Source organism: Lygodium microphyllum, chromosome 23, assembly GCF_053477565.2.
Source record: "Lygodium microphyllum isolate KBCC chromosome 23, Lygodium_microphyllum_v1.1.10, whole genome shotgun sequence".
NCBI lineage: Eukaryota > Viridiplantae > Streptophyta > Polypodiopsida > Schizaeales > Lygodiaceae > Lygodium > Lygodium microphyllum.
Window position 1 is genome coordinate 63,489,632 of NC_141157.1, and position 22,711 is coordinate 63,512,342.

Here is a 22,711-nt window from a genome sequence, read left to right on the forward strand (position 1 = left end):
AAACAAAGAAGCCAAGAAGTCCTTAGTGCTTAAAAGTAGTCTAGTTTGTGCTTGCAAGATAAACATTTGTTAGAGGCTAACCTTTATTGATCCTAATTCCTATCACAGAATAAAAGGCATAAGTGCCTTGTGTTACAAAAAAGATAAGAGGGGTCTACTATTATAGAATAAAAGGCATAAGTAACTAAGGTTGTGAAAAAGATTAGAGGGGTTTCATGTAGCAAATATGACTTTGCCATCTTCAGTAAACGTTGGAAAGTTTCAAACTTTCACAGGAGAGCTCAATAACTCAGGTTAGCCTCCCCCTCATTCGAAGCCTTTCTTCAACAACTTGCTTAGTATTCATGACCTCTGTGATTTGGGAAGTTATTTCCAGCTTGCGAGACCAAGGTCAATGTAAACTATATGAGTGGCCAAGGCCAAGGTCAATTCAAACCTCATGGGTGGCTAATAGATAGGGGCCCCTTGAGTAGTGTCGTTCCTTTCCACCACATGGTGTGACATCACACTTATTTAACGATCTAAAGATCATGATGCATAGGACAGCCCCTTATCTAAATTTAGGGCAAGCAATGGAGGAAAGAATCTTGGAGGTTGGGCAGTGTCTTAACTGTAGCACTGATAGGTAAAGCCTACTCGGCAAAATGTCTCTAATGGGTGGGCGAGCTTTTGTGCCAATTGTGACCTGCCACCAACTAAAACTAGTATTGCCAATTGTGTCCGTTACAATTCTGGCCTGTTCTCAAGACTATAGTCCAATATAATAATGCATCTTTATACATTTAGAAACTCCCAGTACATATATTATTAGGATATGTATCTTATTGTTGCACTACATTATTCCATTTAAAAAGTCCCAATATATTTATGTATGTCATCATTCATGTACTGATGTAGCTAGTCCCTTTAGAAAGTCCCAGTTGAAACGCATTTAAAGCTGATGAGGACGTACTTCTCTTCCTTCCCATATCAGCAGCTATGGTGGTGGGCTCTCAGATGATGTGCACCCAAAAGACCCAAACTGCTGAAAAGATGGACCTTTTTTCACCCTCCGTTGAAAAGTAGCAGTGAAGAAGTCTGCTTGATGACAATGGTCAGTCCAGAGATAAAAATCTCTGTGGGGAGAGATGGAATGTGAAGCTAATCTTTGCTTAAAAGCTTTCCAAGCATAGAACTGCATCAGACACAAAGGACAGGCTCTTTTTTCAAGGCCCCTGACTTTGCCTTGACAAAAAACTGAAATGATACTGTCATGTGTGCTTTTGGAAGAAGAAGATCGACAGGAATCAGGATAGTAAGCTGGTTTATGGTATGGGGATTCGGGTACAAAACCAGTTTATTTAGGATTAAGTTTTAACATCGGAAGGAAGAAAGGGAGAGTCTGAGAGAAGGGGGGAGGCTCCAGGCGGGGACTCGGGAGAGAGAGAGACAAAAAGAAGAGGGCTGACCAGCTACTGCCAAAAGAGAGAAGGGACTGTCAGAGAAGGATGGGGTACTATTGGTAAAGGACTGGGTGGGCATCAGAGGTCTAGTAGTAGTCTACAAGCAAGAGTAGATGCAAGGCGGGGGGGGGCGAAACAGAGAGATCACAGACACACCCTATCTCTGAACGAAGAGAACAAACTGAGAAATTGGAATGGAGCTGATTTGCAGGGAGAGAAGAGTGAGAACGGAGCTCTCAGCTGGTTTGCAGCTCTGAGAGAGAGAGAGAGAGAGAGAGAGAGAGCGAGAGAGAGAGAGGGGCAGATATAGTCATTTTCAAGCTTAGACATGGCGAACCACTCTCTCTCTTTTCTGCCAGCTCGAATTCCTTTTCCTGATCGTGAGTCTGTCTCTCTCTCTCTCGGGATCTCTGTCTCCACTCTGTTCTTTTTGTTCCAGGCCGATCGTTCTTCTCTCTCTCTCGTCACACGGTGCACCGGTTTCTCAATTTGACCCTTTTGCCAACCTCATCATTCTACTACGCCTCCCATCGCCTTCTCCTTTCCCTCTCATTACCTTCACACGCACACCAAAAGGTCCCCTGTTCTTTCTCCCGTGCACGGTGCTACCCCTTGGAGTCCAAACTCTGAGGCCACTATTGGACCTTATTCAGCTCAAGGGTGGTGCAAAAGCGGAGCTGAAAAAGAGGCGAATTTGCGGCCGAGAGAGAGAGAGAGAGAGAGAGAGAGAGAGAGAGAGAGAGAGAGAAGGTTTCTTCTGGATCCGCCCCTTGACACAGAGAGTAAGTATGTGCTGTAGCCTTGTGTTGCTTTACCCAGTCAAGAAGGGACTTCCGTGGTTGGCCTTTCTCCTACAGTCGAAAAAGGCAGGCTAGAGACAGCGAATTGGGCAGCACCGCCTGGCTCGTGGGCTCTTCTCTTTCACACTAAAGGAGGCCCTGCATTGTGCAGTCTTCTCCCTCCCGACAAACCCAACAGTGACTTTACCTTGATTCTGAACAAAAAAAGATGGGTTTGCTTCTTCCCTATCCCTCTGTTCCTTTTGTTTCTTCCTCCTGTGGGGCAAGCACTTGACCTCCTTCAGGGCTTCTTCATGGTGGGCCAATTCTACAGCCAAACAGGCGTCCAACCTTTTTCCTTGCTGCTTATCATTAGTACAATCAGACTCACCCCGAAGGCAACCTTTTGGTCTGCATGTGTTTCTTAAAGTACAGAACTTCCTGATACATCTGAACTCACTCTACATATGACAGGGGCTGGCTGAGCCTGGCTCTTCTGAAGTTAATTTTTTCTGGTTCAACAGCCAGACTTGGGAGCTGGTCTTTTCTTTCCATTGTTGCATTTTGTAAGGTTTTTGGTGCTTTTGGCCCTTATCACAGCACATGGGTGGGGCTCTGGTTGACAACCTTCGCCACTGGTGCCGCCATCGCTGGAACAGGCTCAACTCGCCTTGCGTAGCATCAGACGTTGTGGCACCTGAAACTACAGTGACATTCAGGTCCTTGCAGGAAGCTAGGGCTCATTCAGTGTCCCAACAGGATTCCCCGAGACACTCTGACAAGGAAATTGCTCCCTCAGGACAGAAAAATAGACGGAAAATGCATAAGACTGACAAACAAAGGGCCAAAGTTAGTTCATCTCTTTTTCTTTTGCATTCCTGGATGTTGGCAATGATCAGTGGATTCATCTGTTGAATATTCATTCCGATGCCTTGCAACTGCATATTTTGATGATTAGGTGTTTGGATTTTTGCAGAGTGACCAGGAAGTTGAATTCTTTACAGAATACGGAGAGGCAACTCGCTATGTACTGCAGGAGGTCATAGGTAAAGGTAGTTATGGTGTTGTTTGCTCAGCAATTGATGCACACACAGGAGAAAGAGTTGCGATTAAGAAGATCAATGATATCTTTGAACATGTGTCTGATGCCACACGCATCCTTAGAGAAATCAAGCTTCTCAGGCTACTCCGCCACCCTGACATTGTTGAACTGAAGCACATTATGCTTCCTCCTTCAAGGAAGGATTTCAAAGATATCTATGTTGTCTTTGAACTAATGGAATCAGACCTGCACCAAGTTATCAAGGCCAATGATGATCTGACGGCAGAACATTATCAGTTTTTCCTTTATCAGCTCCTTCGTGCATTGAAGTATATTCATACAGGTTGGTTGCCTTTTCCTTTAAGCATCGAAAACTCTTATAAATGTTCTAAAGTACAGAAGTTTAAGGCCTTGGAGCTGGTATTATGCAGCGAATGTCTTTCACAGAGATTTGAAGCCTAAAAATGTGCTAGCAAATGCTGACTGCAAGCTTAAAATCTGCGATTTTGGTCTTGCTCGTGTTGCCTTTAATGATGCCCCAACAGCAATATTTTGGACGGTAAATTATGTACCATGCAACTTCTTGACATTTCTGTTCAATGCACGACAGCTGGTTTGAATAACACTTGTTTTGGGTTAGTAGGATTATGTTGCTACACGATGGTACAGGGCTCCAGAGTTATGTGGTTCCTTCTTCTCCAAGGTACTAATATTGTATTTCTTCTGTTTTGGAGAAGGTTAAAGTATTATTACCCCCTTGGTATTCAATCTTCTTGCTTTGGATTGTGACTGAGGCCACACAGACAACTACATTTCCCAGTAACTCCATGTCTGTAGTGCTTAAACCATGGGTTCCATGTGGGTTGAATTGTCAAAATGTGACATGCCATAACTTATTGAGGAAAAACATTAATTCCTTTTGTATTTGTGATTTCCAGTACACTCCTGCAGTTGATATATGGAGCATAGGGTGCATTTTTGCGGAGATTTTGGGTGGCAAGCCTCTATTTCCTGGGAAAAATGTTGTCCACCAATTGGATTTGATTACTGATCTGCTTGGAACACCACCACCAGAAGCTATTTCCAGAGTAAGTGTAAGATCTTGCAAATTTTCTGATCAGTACTTTTCTGTTTTCATTCCTATAATGCTGTCTCTTTTATCACAGATACGTAATGATAAGGCTAGACGTTATTTGGCTGGCATGCGGAAGAAGATTCCAGTCCCCTTCACACAGAAGTTTCCAAATGCAGATCCTGCAGCGCTTCGATTATTAGAGAGACTTCTGGCATTTGATCCAAAGGATAGGCCCACCGCAGAAGAGGTAGCTCAGTAGATTACTGTTCTCATATGTCATAGATTGGTTCGTTTAGTGTGGAAATGCTGCTATAGTTTCCAAAATTGGTCAAAACATCAAGGCATGGCTGGTCTTCAGTGTTTACCCTTACATTGATTACAAAATATTCCATATCTTTTTTCACCTGTCATGGATTGAAAAAGTTACTTCAAGTTATCAAAGATAAAACATACTAAAAGTTTTCAGTACAGCATAAATAACATCGACAGGCTTGTATGCAGCAAAGAAGGTACTAAATGCAAGTAAATTAGAAGAGTCTGACTTAACTCCAAACTGCCAAGATATATTGCTGCAGTGAGACTTATATTCAAGGGGAGCAAGTACAATGCTGGTCCAGGAAGATTTGGACCTCGATTGTCAGTCATGAAGCCTTTTTTGCAGCTTATAACACTTTTGTGGACGTTACTGTAACATATGTAGGTAGAGATGCATTGGGGCATGAGAGAGAGAGAGAGAGAGAGAGAGAGAGAGAGAGAGAGAGAGAGAGAGAGAGAGAGAGAGAGAGAGAGAGAGAGAGAGAGAGAGAGAGGCATTGGCATATATGGACCATGAGGAATGTATTCATCTTTGATGCTTCATCAGGAGTGTAGAGTCATATAGTCCACTTTAAAGGACTTCTTCATTGGCAGCTCGACTTGATTGACTTAACAGATATTCTTCCTAGACAGGATTTGCTCACTTGGCACATTGCAGTTTCTTTTGCTTCCTTCTAGTCACTCTGCGTCCTTTGTACCTTGACTGTGATGTCTCAGATTTTATGCATGCTGGCCTAGAGACATCCAGTATCTTGTAATCATTTAATCTTGTACTTTTTTTGTAATGAATACAATTGCCTTTTACAAGAGAGAGAGAGAGAGAGAGAGAGAGAGAGAGAGAGAGAGAGAGAGAGAGAGAGAGAGGCAATCCAAGTGATTGCCCGGGATCATATTTGTACACCTAAAAGAATGGGGGGGGGGGAGTAAAGCAATATTAGATGTGGAGATGCACATGATAGCACTCCAATGGTCTTTATTTAAAGATGTGTGTTGGTTAGTGGCCTTGGGCTTCCATATCACAATTCTTTCCGAAACAGGCATGAGTATTTTGCATGGCAATACTAGAATTTAGGCTTTATGGTGGGATGTGATCAATGCTGATCAGTCTATAAGCATCTTCAGTGTTATTGACTCATTTAGTTTGTTGAAATTGATGCTTGAGAAGTTCTCTTGGCACCTAAGTGATGATTGAGTGCAAGCCTACTCTCTATAAGTTGAAATGTTGGATACTTCTAAAATTGTCTCATGGGAAGGAAAACAAGAAGCTTGGCCAAGTTGAAAAGAGCGGCAAGGCTCGAGCTAGTTTTATTGTTGCTGATGCGGTTCTACCTATACAACAAACTTTGATGCCATTTCAGTCAATGCGAAGGATTTTTACATGCACCCAAAGGGTCCTGTAATTTATGGGAAACCATTTTGGCATCCTTGCTTGTTTGGCAACCCTTTCCTCGCTTAGACTTGGATAGCCTCTGGGAGGATTGAAAAATTAATAGATGGCTGCTCTTAGAGCACGTATCTGCCAACGAGATATATCTCAATTCCCTTTGGGGGCACCACAAAGGTAGAGCTTGGTGGAAATCCACAATGATAGCAAAAAAATAATGTCCAAATGTAATGTCTTTGTTTGGAGAATGCTGATGGGTGGACTCTTTCTTTTGTTGCTCTTTCAAGAGACAACACTTCCAATAGTTCTTGCTTCTTTTGTACTATAGCCGAGGAGATCTATCAATGTTGGTTTCTCTCTTGCCTAGTGGCAATGCACATATGGTCTCTAATGTCCAAGGTTTGATGTAATGCTATCGAGGCATTGTTGCATCTATGAGATTGAGTTTTTGGCAAACCCAAATTGATAGATTGTGTGCAGTCACATGTTATAATTGTTTTCCACTTTTTGGGCTTTTGGGGCTTGTAATAGTTGGATTATGTGGAACGCAGTCACTTTTGATTCCCATTGTGGAGTGCATAATCATATTGGTCACTTGAGAGGTCTCCTACCGTTAGAGATTATCATCACTTGGATAGGCCTTTCTTGTCATTGGTGTGTGTTGGCAGTCCAACTTCGTCTGTAGGTGTGCCACGTTAGCAAGTAGGAGTGCCAGGTGGCAGCGCAGAGCTGATCACCATGTTAGCTGGACAGGTCGGACGATTTTTTATAGTCAGACAAATGTTGGGCAGTCGACTGCATTTAATGCAGCCGACCTACATTATTTATGGCATTTTTTGTTGGCTATTGATTTGAAAGCTCGATGGTGAGAACTACCGTAATTGGTGGGTTATGTTGCTTGCCATTTTGGAGTCCTATGATTTGGGGAAGCTTGTTATGGAGGCCAAGGCTTCGTCCTATGATTTGGTGGATTCATCGTCCTTCTTCGTGAGATGAGTTTAGATTCTCTTCAAGTGATAAGTTGGAGTTGGCAAAAGCTTAGGTATATTGGGACAAACTCAATGCTTGCATTCGCTCGTTTTTTCTCTCTCATGCACTACAGCTGTGACCTCTTATATTAAGCATTTGACGGTGGCCCGGGAGATACGGTTGGAGCTTGATTAGATGTATAATCACATGACTGTCATGAGACCTGTTTCTTTGGTAGTGCAGATGAGGAGCATGAGTGTCAATAAGTCATCTTCTATGCGGAAGCATATTAATAAGCTGAGGCAGCTTCAGATGCAGGTATAAAATGCAGGGAAGGTGATCACTTTTGAAGACATGGTGATAACTCTTATTTCATAGTTACCGCCCCATTTCAATGGTTTTTATTCCGCCTTGATTGCCTTAGGGCAGTTTGAGACTCTTCGATGGGAGGAGTTGGTTACTATGGTCAACACGAGTGTTGAGAAGCCAAATCAAGGATCCAATCAACTGACGATAGCGAGAAGTATCCGTCACGGGAGAATCTGAGTGTGAAGTGGCCTTCTAGTTCGGATCCATAGTAGTAGTAATAGGCCGGTAAGTCTCCATCTTAAAAGTCACCAAGAGCTCCTGAATGTACCTCTGCTGAGAGAGGCAAATCCCCCTTTGAGATTGATAAATCTCGTGACCCAAGAAGAAATGAAGAAGCTCCAAATCCGTCATCTCGAATGTTTGATGTAAAGCTGTCTTGCTCTCTCGGACCTTCTGTGTATGATCCCCTGTCAGAATCAAATCATCAACCTACTACACAAACAACACACGACCAACCTCGAAAGTGTGCACATAAAGTTGTGGAAAAGCCAGGAGGCTGCTCAACATAGATCTTCTCTTGCAAGTCACCATTCAGAAAGGCCGACTTCACATCCAACTGATAGACAGGCCATCTCCTACAGCTCGAATAGTCGCCATACAAGCAGTGGGGGCAAAAGTATCATGGAAATCAATGCCTGGGCGCTGAGCAAAACCTTTAGCAACAAGGCGAGCCTTGTGCTTGTCCAAAGAACCATTGCTAAGGTACTTGGTCTTGAAGACCCACTTGACACCAATCACCTTCTTGTGAGAGGGATAAGACACAAGAGACCAAGTGCCATTCCTCTCAATAGCCTCCAACTTGGCTTCCATAGCCTACTGCCAATGATCAGATTGCAAAGCCTTCTTAATTGAAGTGGGCTCACGATCCTGCATAACACAGGTCAGCAAACAATTGTTGGAGTAAACAAGCTCCCAAGAATGTGCCTAGTTCCTCCATGACCTCTGTGGTCCATCTTGCAGTTTCCACTCCTCAGGGACCCCCTCGATCCTTGAATCTCGGAGTGTATCACGAGCCCAACGAGGAGGAGGTCGGACCTCTCCCCGTCGCTCTCCATCTGCTGAAGACTTAGGAACATCCATTGGCGGAAGCTCCACGGGGGTGGCCGGTGGAAGGGAAGACTCTAAATCAGACGAAGAATCTCCATCAAAAGACTCTGGCTCCAAAGGAACTATCTCGGGAGCCCAACTCTCCCCTGGATCTCCAAGAATGGGGTGCTCCTCACCCCTCTCTGTGGCCGGAACTTCCAGGAACCGCACATCTTGGCTCGTGTAGACATCCCGCTTGATGGGATCAAATAGACGATAACCTTGGGACTGGGAGTTGTAACCAACAAAAACTTGTTGTCGGGAAGGCGTCTCGAACTTGTCACACCGCGTCTTCGGAATGCGCACATAAGCGTCACATCGAAAGATCTTGAAATAAGAGACATCGGGCTTAGTCCCAAAGTAAGCCTCAAAAGGCGTCATCCTGTCAACGGCCGAAGTGGGAGATCGATTGAGGATGTGAATTGCAGTAGCCACTGCCTCGGCCCACAGACTCTGAGGTGTCTATCGGTGCTCCATCATGGTGCGTGCCATCTCGATCACACTTCGGTTCTTCTGCTCCAAAATGCCATTCTCTTGGGGAGTGTTGGTGTTAGCTAACTCCTGGTGAATGCCCCTATTTGCTCAAAAACAAGCAAACTCATTAGACATAAATTCACCTCTCTTGTCTGAACACAAGGTCATCAATCACCGGCTAGAACGGTTCTCCTCAAAGAGAAGCCAATCCTTGAAGTGAGAGAAAGCCTCCGACTTCAAAGTTAAGAAATAAGCCCAAGTCATCATGCTATAGTCATCTATAATCAACATGAAGTACAAGCTCCCCTTCAGGGACTCGGTCCTCATTAGGGCACAAAGATCCGTAGATACAAGCTCCATGGGTGAAGTAGACCGCCTCAAAGCTTTGTTGGGAATCGCATCCCAATGCAATTTCCCACGAATGCAGGAGACACATGGCTGATGGCTCACTACTATATCCCACAAACCTCGAACAAACGATCCTTGTGACGCCTTCCGAAGGTACTCATAGTTCAAGTGGCCAAACGGAGCATGCCAAAGCTCGGACTGTGTCTGAGAGGTAAGAGCTGTGGAAGACTTCAACTTGTAGATGCCATCCTCCTCATACCCTGCAAAGAGAACCTTCCTTGATCCACGATCAAGGACTTGAACAATATCATTGTCAAACTCCACCAAGAGACCAAGAGCACAAATCTTATGGACTGAAAGCAAATGATACCCCAAGCTTGGCATGTACAACACCTCGGAAGTGTGGGTACCACCACATTCGTCTGGAATAAGCTGCATCTCACCCCGTGCAACAATAGACATAGAAGAGTTGTCTCCAATGAGAATTTGCCCACGCGAAGGTCGCAAATGGGCAACACCATCGGAAGAAGGAGTCATGTGCTGTGAGACACCACTGTCCACAATCCACTCTCAAGCCTGGGGAGCTGTCATCGCAGCATCAGAAGTCTTTGATGTGGAGTCCTCAATGACTGCTAAGTGTAGAAAAGCAGTTGATGAGGGTGCAGCCACCGCTCCAGAATCCTTCGTGTCCTTCTTCTTGGTGTCCTTCTTGTCTTTGTCGGAGCAATCCTTCTTCCAGCGACCGGTCTTACCACAAATATGGCAAGTCGATTCCTTCTCCTTGTCCTTCTTGGATTTGTTGTCCTCCTTCTTTTGGTCCTTGCTCTTCTTCTGAGAGGCTTGACCAACCAAAGTCTCCGATTCGGAAGCATTTTGTCTCTTCAATTGTTTCTCTTGGTCCAAGACCATAGAAACCAACTCTTCCCACCGAAGAGTCGACTCCCGCCCTGATGCAATAAGGGCGGAATAAAAGGTATTGAATCGTGGCGGCAATTGGGACAGTAAAGTGATCGCCATGTCTTCGGATGAAATAGGCTTCCTTGCATTTTTAACCTGCATCTGAAGCTGTCAAAGCTTGTTGATGGTTCCCGAAGCGAAGAAGACTTATTTACGGACAAGGTCAGAAACCCTCTTCATCAGGGTCAACCGGTTGTACATCTGGTCGAGCTCCAGCCATATCTCATGAGCTATCGTCAAGTGCTCGATGTGAGCTATCACGGTTGTGGTGTAAGACAAAAACAGAAAAGATCGAACCCTGGCATTCAGTTTGTCCCAATGAGACTGGGCCTTGGTCAACTCCGCACGAGCATTGGAAGAGAGTTTGGACTCATCCCTCATCGAGGGCCTGGGAATCCCCTCCATCACCAGTTCCGCCAAATCATACGACTCCAAAATGGCCAACATCATCACTCGCCAGATGCGGTAACTGTCACCATCAAGCTTTTGATCCGATGGAAGAGTCGGTAAGACAAGCACCTTTCTGTCCATTATCGTCTGGAACTCCAAATCAGTCTTTGTAGACATGTTAACATGCAATACTTGCATAAACGCAAAATCAGCCCCCTCAGACTGTGTAAATGCAGCCTTCTAGGGCTGGTTCCTCCGCTGCCCAAACCTTCTTCACCCACCAAAGGCAATGAAAAAGTAAAATCTGCAATGGAAGGCCTCAAACACAGCCTTCCTCCCCTTCGAACAGCAATAACCTGCAGCAAATTCACCGATTAGACTCCTTTCCCGCACGCCCACGCTCGCTTCAGCCTTGATCCGATGCGCAGCCCTCCCGCTCGCCCTCGAATCCTGGAAACGCAGCCTTGTGTCGCGCTGAAATCTCCTCTTCAGATAGGTTCGGCCCTCAATCAGTCCGTCTTCACCGCTCCGATACCATGTCAGAGTGCAGTGATGCTGAAGCGTAGGACAAAGACAGAGAGAGTGAACACAGAGAGAAGAGTGAGAGAGAAAGGGAGACAGTGTAAATGCAGAAAATCTGCAGTGTAGTATGCTGTATAAGAGTGCAGAAATATACACGGGGGCAGAGGAAATATCGGCGTGTGTCTTCGACTTGATGACCTCGATCTCCATTAGCCTGAGCATAGTCTGTCTAAGCCAAGAGATCTCAAAATCAGAATTTGGATAATGAATATCGTGGAGTGTGCCACAAATTGGCTATAAATAGTCAAAAAATAGGAAATACCAGCCCCAGGTCGGTTGCATTAAATGCAGCCGACTGCAGTAAAATTGTTCGAGTGCACAAAATTTCAGTCCAATTGTACTTGTGCCATGTGGCACATGTCTGCCCTGTTGACGCGGCATCCTGCTGTACTGTGCTAACATGTTTGCCTACTGCCATACTTTGCTGACGTGGCACTACCCTCCGACTATCCAGGAAATGACTGTCTAACATGAGGGCCCCTTACACTCTGGAGTGGATTGTTGACAACGGTGTCTCATGGCACATGACTCCTCCTTCAGCAGGTGTTGCTCATTTGCGGCCTTCACATAGCTAGATTCTCATTGGTGATAGTTCTTCTATCCCTATTTAGGGACGGGGTAACATGCACCTTATTCTAGATGGGCAAGGTGATGCCCATACATCCGAGGTGCTTTATGTGCTGGCCTTAGGCTACCTTCTACTTTCGATGCACAAGGTTTGTGTCCTTGGCCTCTTGGTTGAGTTTGATGTGGATTCTTTTCGGATTCTTGATCATGGATTGAGACAGGTCCTTGCTTCAGGTTATTAGGAGAATGGAGTCTATAAGTTGCGGTCTAGCCCTAACTTTTCATCTTCTTACCTCTCAAACTTAGTCCGAGCTTTAACATGCTCGGTTTGGCTATCTCAACTATGATTACATTCGGAAGACGTCTAAGGGATAGCTTGTTGGAGGTTAGCCAGATATTGGGGTGAACTAGTAGCCTTGTGTATTTTGCATTCGTGGGATGCACTCTCATGATGTTATTCCCCGCGAGGCTTCAAGGCGGTCATCTGCACCCTTGGAGCTTGTTTCTACCGATCTTTGTGGACTGATGAGGACTGAGTCTCTAAGAGGGAGCTTGTATTTCATGGTAATTGTGGATGATTATAGCAGGATAATATGGGCTTATGTCTTGGAACTGAAGTCGGAGGCTTTCTCCAACTTTATAGATTAGTTACTCTTTGAGGAGAACCAATCAGGCCGGGATTTATTTCTAATAAGCTTACTTGTTTTTATGCAGATCATGCCACTAGGAGTTTGCCAACATAAACACCCCTCAAGAGTGGCATATTGGAGTGGAAAAATCGCAGTGTGATCGAGATGGTCCATATCATGATGGTGCATCGAGAGACACCTTAGTGTTTTTGGGTTGAGGTTGTGGCTATGGCAATTCACATTCTTAATTGATCCCCTACTTCCATTGTTGTTAGTATGACCCCTTATGAGGTGTATTTTGGGTCTAAGCCAAATGTTTCTTATTTTAGGGTTTTTGGGTGTGACGTCTATGTTCATATCCCAAAAACACAGCGTGATAAATTCGAAGTGTCTTTCAAAAGATAGGTGTTTGTGGGCTATAGCTCGCAGTCTCAAGGTTACCGATTGTATGATTCCGTTAAGTGAGATGTCTACACAAGCTGTGTTGTTCGATTCGTGGAAGTTCTAGCCTCAAAGGGGGATGAGAAACACCTCGTTCTTGGAGATCCCGGTGATAGTTGGGTGCTAGCAACTGTCCCTTTGAAGCCTGTGCCTCTTGAGAACTCTTCTTTGGATAAGGAGCTTAGTTCTTGGAGATCCGTTCTTGGAGATTCCGGTGATACTTGGGTGCTAGCAACTGTCCCTTTGAAGCCTGTGCCTCTTGAGAACTCTTCTTTGGATAAGGAGCTTAGTTCTTAGCCACCGGACTCACCGATTACGCCCCAAGAGTCTGTGAACCTTCTAGAGACTTCAGTAGATGGTGAGTGACGAGGTGAGATCTGGCCTCCTCGTTGGACTCTGACACTCTTTGTGATGTAGGGATTGAGGGGGTGCAGGTGTCAAAGTGAAGCAATGTGGAAGTGAATGACCAAGACAGATACTGCCACATTCAACAAGCTATCATTAAGGTGTACATTGCCTTTTAAATTTGTTTCACTTTCTTTCATTATGATAATTGATTTATGCATAACTATCTATCTTCCTATTCTAATTTCTCTCTAATATCCATCTTGATTCTCTCTTCCCCCTCGGGTTCCAACCTCCATCTCTCTTCATTCTTGAATCTTGAAAGTTGAAACTTGAAAGGCTCAACTCTCTCTTTCTCTCTCTAACCTCTAAGTATTGTTAGTATACTTGTAATTTGTAAATTGTGATTTGAGACTGGGAGGGGCACGAAGATCAAGACAGTGGGTGTTTCTTAGTCACGGAGAGACAGAGTGTGAGAGAGCAATAGCAGAGAGTGAGCATGTTTGTAGGTACAATGACAAGTGTGTACCTTTACGTTTTTGGATAGATATATATGTGTAAGTACAAGTGCTAAGGGTGTGTTCACACCCGAGCACATTTAAAGGCACGAGGGCCTTTATTCCCAATAACCTCCCACCTAAAGGCAATGTGTCTTAAGAGGAGAAAAGAATCAGCTAAGTTTGGGCATGTACAAAGCTGAAATACATATATCTATCCAACTCCCATCATTTGTCGGTGCTGAGCAAATTGCTTTGCTGGAAGACCCTTCGTGAGAAGGTCTGCAGGGTTATCATCTGTATGCACTTTGACAAGCTCAAGGCTCTTGCTGTCAAGTACATCTCTAGTAAAGTGGTACTTCACCTGCATGTGCTTTGTCTTTGCATGAAAGACAAGATTCCATGCTAGCATGATAGCACTTTGACTATCACAATGGAGAACATGTAACTCTGTGATGCCAAGCTCTCCCACTAGATGTGAAAGCCATAAAGCCTCCTTGCATGCCTCAGTGGCAGCCACATACTCTGCCTCTGTAGTAGACAATGCAACACACTTTTGTAGCCTGGAGATCCAAGAGACTGCTCCTTCTGTGAAAGTAAACACATACCGAGAAGTGGACTTTTTGTAGTCCGCGTGACCAGCATAGTCTGCATCCATAAAGCCATCAACAGATGCCTTCTGCTTCCCAAAGCAGATGCACAACTCCTTTGTGCCTTTGAGGTATCTTATAATACCTTTCATTGCATCCCAATGCTTCTTGCCAGGGGTTGCCATGTATCTGCTAACCACTCCCATTGCAAAGGCAATGTCAGGATGTGTAGCAACCATAGCATACGTCAAACTGCCAATAGTTGAAGCATATGGTAACTTGGCCATTTCAGCCTTCTCATCATCAGATGTAGGGCTTTCCTCTGCACCGAGTTTCACATATGGAGGCAATGGAACCCCAATCGTTTCCCCCCCTTCCAATTTGAAATGTTGCAAAACCTTGGAGATATACTCTTGCTGAGATAGATAGAGTAAGTCTTTTGATCTATCTTTGAGTATTCGCATACCAAGAATGTGATTTGCATCACCAAGATCCTTCATGTCAAAGCTGCCATGAAGACTTTGCTTCAGTGATTCCAAGGCATGAGTATCCCTTTCAGCAATCAGCATGTCATCTACATACAAGACCAAGAAGCTCTCCCACTAGATGTGAAAGCCATAAAGCCTCCTTGCATGCCTCAGTGGCAGCCACATACTCTGCCTCTGTAGTAGACAATGCAACACACTTTTGTAGCCTGGAGATCCAAGAGACTGCTCCTTCTGTGAAAGTAAACACATACCGAGAAGTGGACTTTTTGTAGTCCGCGTGACCAGCATAGTCTGCATCCATAAAGCCATCAACAGATGCCTTCTGCTTCCCAAAGCAGATGCACAACTCCTTTGTGCCTTTGAGGTATCTTATAATACCTTTCATTGCATCCCAATGCTTCTTGCCAGGGGTTGCCATGTATCTGCTAACCACTCCCATTGCAAAGGCAATGTCAGGATGTGTAGCAACCATAGCATACGTCAAACTGCCAATAGTTGAAGCATATGGTAACTTGGCCATTTCAGCCTTCTCATCATCAGATGTAGGGCTTTCCTCTGCACCGAGTTTCACATATGGAGGCAATGGAACCCCAATCGTTTCCCCCCCTTCCAATTTGAAATGTTGCAAAACCTTGGAGATATACTCTTGCTGAGATAGATAGAGTAAGTCTTTTGATCTATCTTTGAGTATTCGCATACCAAGAATGTGATTTGCATCACCAAGATCCTTCATGTCAAAGCTGCCATGAAGACTTTGCTTCAGTGATTCCAAGGCATGAGTATCCCTTTCAGCAATCAGCATGTCATCTACATACAAGACCAAGAAGCTCTCCCACTAGATGTGAAAGCCATAAAGCCTCCTTGCATGCCTCAGTGGCAGCCACATACTCTGCCTCTGTAGTAGACAATGCAACACACTTTTGTAGCCTGGAGATCCAAGAGACTGCTCCTTCTGTGAAAGTAAACACATACCGAGAAGTGGACTTTTTGTAGTCCGCGTGACCAGCATAGTCTGCATCCATAAAGCCATCAACAGATGCCTTCTGCTTCCCAAAGCAGATGCACAACTCCTTTGTGCCTTTGAGGTATCTTATAATACCTTTCATTGCATCCCAATGCTTCTTGCCAGGGGTTGCCATGTATCTGCTAACCACTCCCATTGCAAAGGCAATGTCAGGATGTGTAGCAACCATAGCATACGTCAAACTGCCAATAGTTGAAGCATATGGTAACTTGGCCATTTCAGCCTTCTCATCATCAGATGTAGGGCTTTCCTCTGCACCGAGTTTCACATATGGAGGCAATGGAACCCCAATCGTTTCCCCCCCTTCCAATTTGAAATGTTGCAAAACCTTGGAGATATACTCTTGCTGAGATAGATAGAGTAAGTCTTTTGATCTATCTTTGAGTATTCGCATACCAAGAATGTGATTTGCATCACCAAGATCCTTCATGTCAAAGCTGCCATGAAGACTTTGCTTCAGTGATTCCAAGGCATGAGTATCCCTTTCAGCAATCAGCATGTCATCTACATACAAGACCAAGAAGCTCTCCCACTAGATGTGAAAGCCATAAAGCCTCCTTGCATGCCTCAGTGGCAGCCACATACTCTGCCTCTGTAGTAGACAATGCAACACACTTTTGTAGCCTGGAGATCCAAGAGACTGCTCCTTCTGTGAAAGTAAACACATACCGAGAAGTGGACTTTTTGTAGTCCGCGTGACCAGCATAGTCTGCATCCATAAAGCCATCAACAGATGCCTTCTGCTTCCCAAAGCAGATGCACAACTCCTTTGTGCCTTTGAGGTATCTTATAATACCTTTCATTGCATCCCAATGCTTCTTGCCAGGGGTTGCCATGTATCTGCTAACCACTCCCATTGCAAAGGCAATGTCAGGATGTGTAGCAACCATAGCATACGTCAAACTGCCAATAGTTGAAGCATATGGTAACTTGGCCATTTCAGCCTTCTCATCATCAGATGTAGGGCTTTCCTCTGCACCGAGTTTCACATATGGAGGCAATGGAACCCCAATCGTTTCCCCCCCTTCCAATTTGAAATGTTGCAAAACCTTGGAGATATACTCTTGCTGAGATAGATAGAGTAAGTCTTTTGATCTATCTTTGAGTATTCGCATACCAAGAATGTGATTTGCATCACCAAGATCCTTCATGTCAAAGCTGCCATGAAGACTTTGCTTCAGTGATTCCAAGGCATGAGTATCCCTTTCAGCAATCAGCATGTCATCTACATACAAGACCAAGATAAACAGGCTGCCATCTGCTGCCTTCTTGGTGTACTAGCAGTGATCCACTTGACTTCTATGGAAACCTTGAGGCTGCATGAATGTATCAAACTTATGATACCATTCTCTTGGTGCTTGTTTCAGCCCATACAAACTCCTTTTGAGTTTACATACCATCTTCTCTTTCCCTTTTTTCACAAACCCTTCAGGTTGCTGCATATATATGTCTTCATGCAGATCACCATGTAAAAATGTAGTCTTTATATCCATCTGTATGAGTTCCATATCTTCAACTGCAACCAAGCCCAAAATGGTTCTCAATGTGGTCATCTTGACTATAGGAGAGAAAATCTCATCAAAGTCAATTCCATGCTCCTGCTTGTACCCCTTTGCAACCAATCTTGCTTTGTACTTTGGTGAGGAACTAGAAGTAACCTTCATCTTGTAAACCCATTTGCATGGAAGTGTTTTTTGCCCTTTAGGCAACTGCACCAAGTCCCAAGTGCCATTTTTCACAAGAGATTCCATTTCTGACAACATGGCTTTATACCATTTCTTGCTGTCCTGTCTGTACATTGCTTCCTTGAAGCAAGACGGTTCACCACAGTTTGTCAACATGACATAATCAGCCACATTGTTTGCACCAGGAACAAATCTGTCAGGTTGTCTAGTAGCCTTAGACGATCTCCTAACCCAATGATCATTGTTTGCTGATTGTTCCTGCAAATTTCCATTTTCAGCATGCTGTCCTAGCATTTCAGCCTACAAATCAGCATTAACAGCTTGCTGTCCTGGCTGTTCCTACACATGTAGTGGCTCATTATCATGGGCAATAGCTGGCTGATCATTTCCAGCATTATTTTCTGCATTTACAGGTTCATTTACAGTAGGTATTTGTTGCCGTACAGTGGGCACATTTTGCTATCCAAAAGGTATTTCTTCCCTAAATACAACCCTACGGACTTCCTCAGTCTTTTTGGGCTGTTTATGCATGCGATCTTCCTGGAAGATAACGCCATCGCTGCGTACTACATTCCTTTTCTCAGGATCCCACAATTTGTACCCCATTTCACCCTCGCTACCATATCCTAGGAAAATGCATTTACAGGACTTTGGCTCAAGTTTGCTGCGTTTTTCTTTACGAATGTGCACAAAAACCTCGTAGCCAAACACTTTTAGGTGAGCATATGAAGGTGGCTTGCTCGACCACGCTTCTTGGGGAACTCCCCCCCCCAAGGACTTGTTTGGTGACCAATTAATTAAGTGAATGGTTGTTATAACAGTCTCTGCCCAAAAACCATGGGGTAATGCAGCTTGAGAAAGCATCGTACGAACCTTATCTTGTATGGTCCGATTCATACGCTCTGCAATTCCATTTTGGGGCGGATTATGAGGGGTAGTGAGCTTGCTCTTTATCCCTTTGCTTTCACAAAATGCTTGAAAGACCTTGGATTCATATTCCCCACCATTATCAAAGCGAAGACACTTGAGTGTCTTATCTGTCTGATTTTCAGCCAATGCCAAGAATTTTTTAAACTTGTCAAGCACTTCATCCTTGCTGCGAATAGGGTAAACCCATACCTTCCGTGTAGCATCATCGACAAAGGTGACAAAATATTTATTTTTCCCTAAAGATATAATCTTGGCATTTGACATACATCCAAATGTACTAACTCTAGAGGAGAAGATTTCAAAGAAAGAGACTTTTTACGAGACGTTTGTGCATGTTTGCGATAAATACAATGATCACAATGCTCAAAATTAGCATAATGAAGACAAGGCAAGTAACCCAAACAAGAAAGCACTTTCATTCCTGTTTGACTCGTGTGTTCCAACCGGCCATGCCACAAAGAAACGCTTGGCGGCTCGGTCATGGCAACAACATGGTCACGCACACTAGATACATGACGTGGATACAAAGTATCACTCTTGCAACCTTTGGCAATCACTCTTGATCCCTTACAGATCTTCCATTTTCCATCACCAATGGTGGTATGAAAACCATCATCATCTAGTTGCCCTGTGCTAATCAAGCTCTTCTTGAGCTGAGATACATGCCGTGCATGCTGAAGTGTAAAGACAGAGCCATATTGAAACTGTAACTGCACATTGCCAATACCTGCAATCTCACATGCATAGTTGTCCCCAAGATGGACAACACCATGTTGACCCCCCCCCTGTATAGGCAGAGAACCACTTACGATGAGGGGTGACATAAAATGAGGCAAGTGAATTAAGAATCCAAGTATGCATGTCATCATCTTTATTTGCAAGTAAAGCATGTGCACCAAAGTGTGAAGAGACAAAGAGTACGTCACTCCCACTATCACTGTCATGAGTGACTACATTCACCTCTTCAATTTTTACACTGCTCTTCTTAGGCTGATTGTCCTTCTTCTCTTCCTTGCTATCATCTGTCTTCTTGCCTTTTCCTTTCTCTTTCTTCCATTTGTAGCAATCATGTTTAAAGTGACCCTTCTTGCCACAATTATGGCATTCAACATCTTTGCCATGTGATTTACTACATCCCTTGCTATCATATTTGCCTTTCTGTTGTGATCTACCCCTAGTATGCGAAGCACTGGAAGACTTACTGGATGCATTGTTTTGCCGATTCATTTCTTCCATAAGTAGAGCACTCTCTACATCAGCATACAAAAGGATCACATTAGAATTGCTCATAGCACTCCTGAATGTATCCCAACTCTCTGGTAGAGTGCAAAGCAAGAAAGTAGCCTTAAATTCCTCATCAATCATGAACTTTAAGGTAACCAACTGGTTGAAAATGGAGTTAAACTCACTCAAGTGAGTAGACATTGCTGTACCCTCTTTCATACGCAAATCCATAAGCTTTTTCAGCCAATACACTTTGCTTGCAGCACTCTTCAGTGCATATAGTTTTTCCAGTCTAGTCCATATAGCATATGCAGAATCCAAACCTTCAATGTTGAATAGCAAGGCATCAGAAGTCGATAGCTCTATGGTTGAGCGTGCAAGCTTATTTAACTTATCCCAATCGTCCTGTTCCATGTCCGTGGGCTTTGCTCCTTTGGTTTTGATCGGCTTTGCTTGCTTCTTTTGCAACATGATATTGTAGCACTGCTTTTGCCAAACTGCAAAGTTATGTGTGCCTTCAAGCTTCTTTATGTGCATCAGATTACTGTTGTCATTGCTGCCAGCCATGATATTCAGCCCAAATGTGACCAAAAAACAGCAAATGCAGGTCCAAAACTGTCACCCAAGTGACCAAGGTACAAACAAGTACCAACCAGCAATAAATAACCACGTAGAAGCACAGATTTCAGATCAGTAATTAAATTTTTAGAAGCACCAAACCATGTGCTACAGCATTATCCAACTGATTACAGTTGTTCCAAGGGCATGTGTATCACATTACATGAGAAATCCCAAATTTTAGCTGCAATTTCTGTTGTACATGTACCCACGGGCATAAAATTTGACACACACGGTCAAAAGCCCCAAAATTTTTGTGCTCAAAGCATCAACCCCACATCTGCATTTTCTCTGTTATGCATAGAATATGCCAATTTCGCCAAAATAGAGCAATTTCAGCAAAACTCCCAAATTTTACCAAGTGTTGATGTCCAAATTGCGTGGAATTTAACCTGCATGTACATAAATTGATCAAATGTTGCATAGATTTTACCCAAATTGCAAAAGCCCCAAATTGCACGGGGTCCAATGTGCATCAATGTCGAGAAATTGGGTAAATTTCAGCCCAATTTGCGCATGTACATGAAAAGCCCCAAATGTCGGGGACAAAATGTCACAAAATTCTTGCAATTTCTGAGAGACAGATATCACTATTGCATCTTGCTCGCACCAAATCTGGACAAATCCCCAAATTTTCCAAGTTCTACGTGCACTAATTTCAGTGAAATTGAAAGAATTTCATTAAAATTAGAAAAAGCCCCAAAATTCCTGGGCAAATGTGCATCGACTTTGCAATTTCTGAGTTAGAATATCTAGTTTTGCGTTTTTTTTGGGCTTGAGTTGCACAGAAATTTGTGTTGTGGCTCCACGCGTGATGAACCCTTGGTAGGGGAACTTGAAGGAAAAAAGAAAATTTGAAAGAAAAAAAAAGGTTGAACGATGGGTTAACGGACCTGCCATGCAGGTCGCCGCCTGGTACATGCTGTCGTGTCGCGTGTCGAGGCCGTCAGCCAACTGCATCGTGCAACCCGCTCGTTGCTGAACTCGTTAGCATGTATGCAGCTGGGCACCCTGTCTCATCGTCAGTGTCGGTCAGCGTTAGTCGTCTCCTGGTCGTGTGCGCCTTCTAGCTCCTGGTCACGGCTGCCCGCTGCTGCACGTCACGACTGTTGCTGCCCATTGCCTACCAGGTCAACGCCTACTGTTGCCTGTCTGCTGCTGCCCATCGCATGCTAATTGACTCACGCCATTGACTGTCTGCTGTCCGCCGACGGCTCACTCTGCAACTTGACGTCTACTCAACTCGCCCTCTGCGGTGTGGTCTTTTGCCTCAGCCCGACACACAGGTCGCCAAGAACTCCAGCTGTTTGCTAGTCTCATTAGATCTTGGGAAGCGCACAAAACTTGATGGCTCTGATATCAATTCGTAGAGACCGGGAGGGGCACGAAGATTGAGACAGTGGGTGTTCCTTAGTCTCGGAGAGACAGAGAGCGTGAGAGAGAGCAATAGCAGAGAATTAGCACATTTGTAGGTAAAATGACGAGTGTGTACCTTTAGGTTTTTAGATAGATATATATGTGTAAGTACAAGTGCTAAGGGTGTGTTTACACTTGAGCACATTTAAAGGCATGAGGCCTTTATTCCGAGTATGAGGCCAAGTTTCCCACGATTTTGTGGACTCCATGTGCAAGTCATTGTTTGGACTGCTCATGGAGGACATTGGGAAGCTCAAGTGGGTGAAGAGGGTGGTTCACAAAGCTACATCAGTTGTCACCTTCTTCACGGTAAAGGTAAAGGTGCTTGCGATGTATCGTGAGCATAGCACATTGGAGTTGAAGAAGCCTTCTTCAACTTGCTTTGGTTACATGTGGTTATTGCTAGAGCGCCTTTATGAGGTGCGGTTCGCCTTTCGCCAGACAGTGGTGTCTACTCTATGGAATGAGTGGGATGAGCATGAGATAGAGGAGGCTAAAGCCATGTAGCACTTGTGCCTTAATGTGCAGTTTTGGCAAAAAGCCCATGTCATTGTCATTGTTGCGACTCCCTTTTATAGGGTGTTATGTATGAGTGATTGCGAGGGGTCCACCATGGGCCTTCTTGTTCACTTCTTTAGAGTGGCATTGGTGGAGGCATGTGCTTATATAGTGAACACAAAGACACAACGTACACATGTTTTAGAGATAACAGAGAGGAGATGGGCATGGATGCATAAGCCCATCCATGGTTTTGCTGCATTGGTACATCCGGCCTACAAGTCGCCAGCGGTCATGAATGAAAGAGAGTTCCAATCGGACCAGCTTGCTTATTTGACTTGTGTGGTCGTTGTGGATGGCCATAATGCAGTGTTGGAGGAGCTAGGATGCTATGCAGATTAGAGAGGGCATGTGGCTTTTGCTTCTCTTACTTGTTGGAGGAGAGAGTCACTTGTGAAGCCTTTATTTTGGTGGCAAAACTTTGGATATGTATCGGAGACCCTTCAGCCATTAGCTAGGAGGGTCCTTGCGGAGGATTGTTCTTTAC

The 22,711-nt window shown here is 44.3% G+C and overlaps 1 protein-coding gene across 2 annotated transcripts in view; it reads left to right on the forward strand.

Annotated features, from left to right (window-relative positions):
* Nucleotides 1-999: 999 nt before the first annotated feature.
* Nucleotides 1,000-22,711, forward strand: part of LOC148016258 (mitogen-activated protein kinase 15-like) — a 38,217-nt gene continuing 16,505 nt past the window's right edge. The window contains exons 1-6 of one of the 2 annotated variants that reach the window (XM_087663988.1): nucleotides 1,000-3,070; nucleotides 3,198-3,606; nucleotides 3,695-3,822; nucleotides 3,907-3,966; nucleotides 4,202-4,351; nucleotides 4,430-4,585. In XM_087663988.1, the coding sequence (XP_087520114.1) occupies nucleotides 2,825-3,070; nucleotides 3,198-3,606; nucleotides 3,695-3,822; nucleotides 3,907-3,966; nucleotides 4,202-4,351; nucleotides 4,430-4,585 (1,149 nt within the window). In that variant the 5' untranslated portion in view covers nucleotides 1,000-2,824. The remainder of the gene's footprint in view (nucleotides 3,071-3,197; nucleotides 3,607-3,694; nucleotides 3,823-3,906; nucleotides 3,967-4,201; nucleotides 4,352-4,429; nucleotides 4,586-22,711) is intronic. The other variant, XM_087663987.1, reaches the window with a different exon arrangement.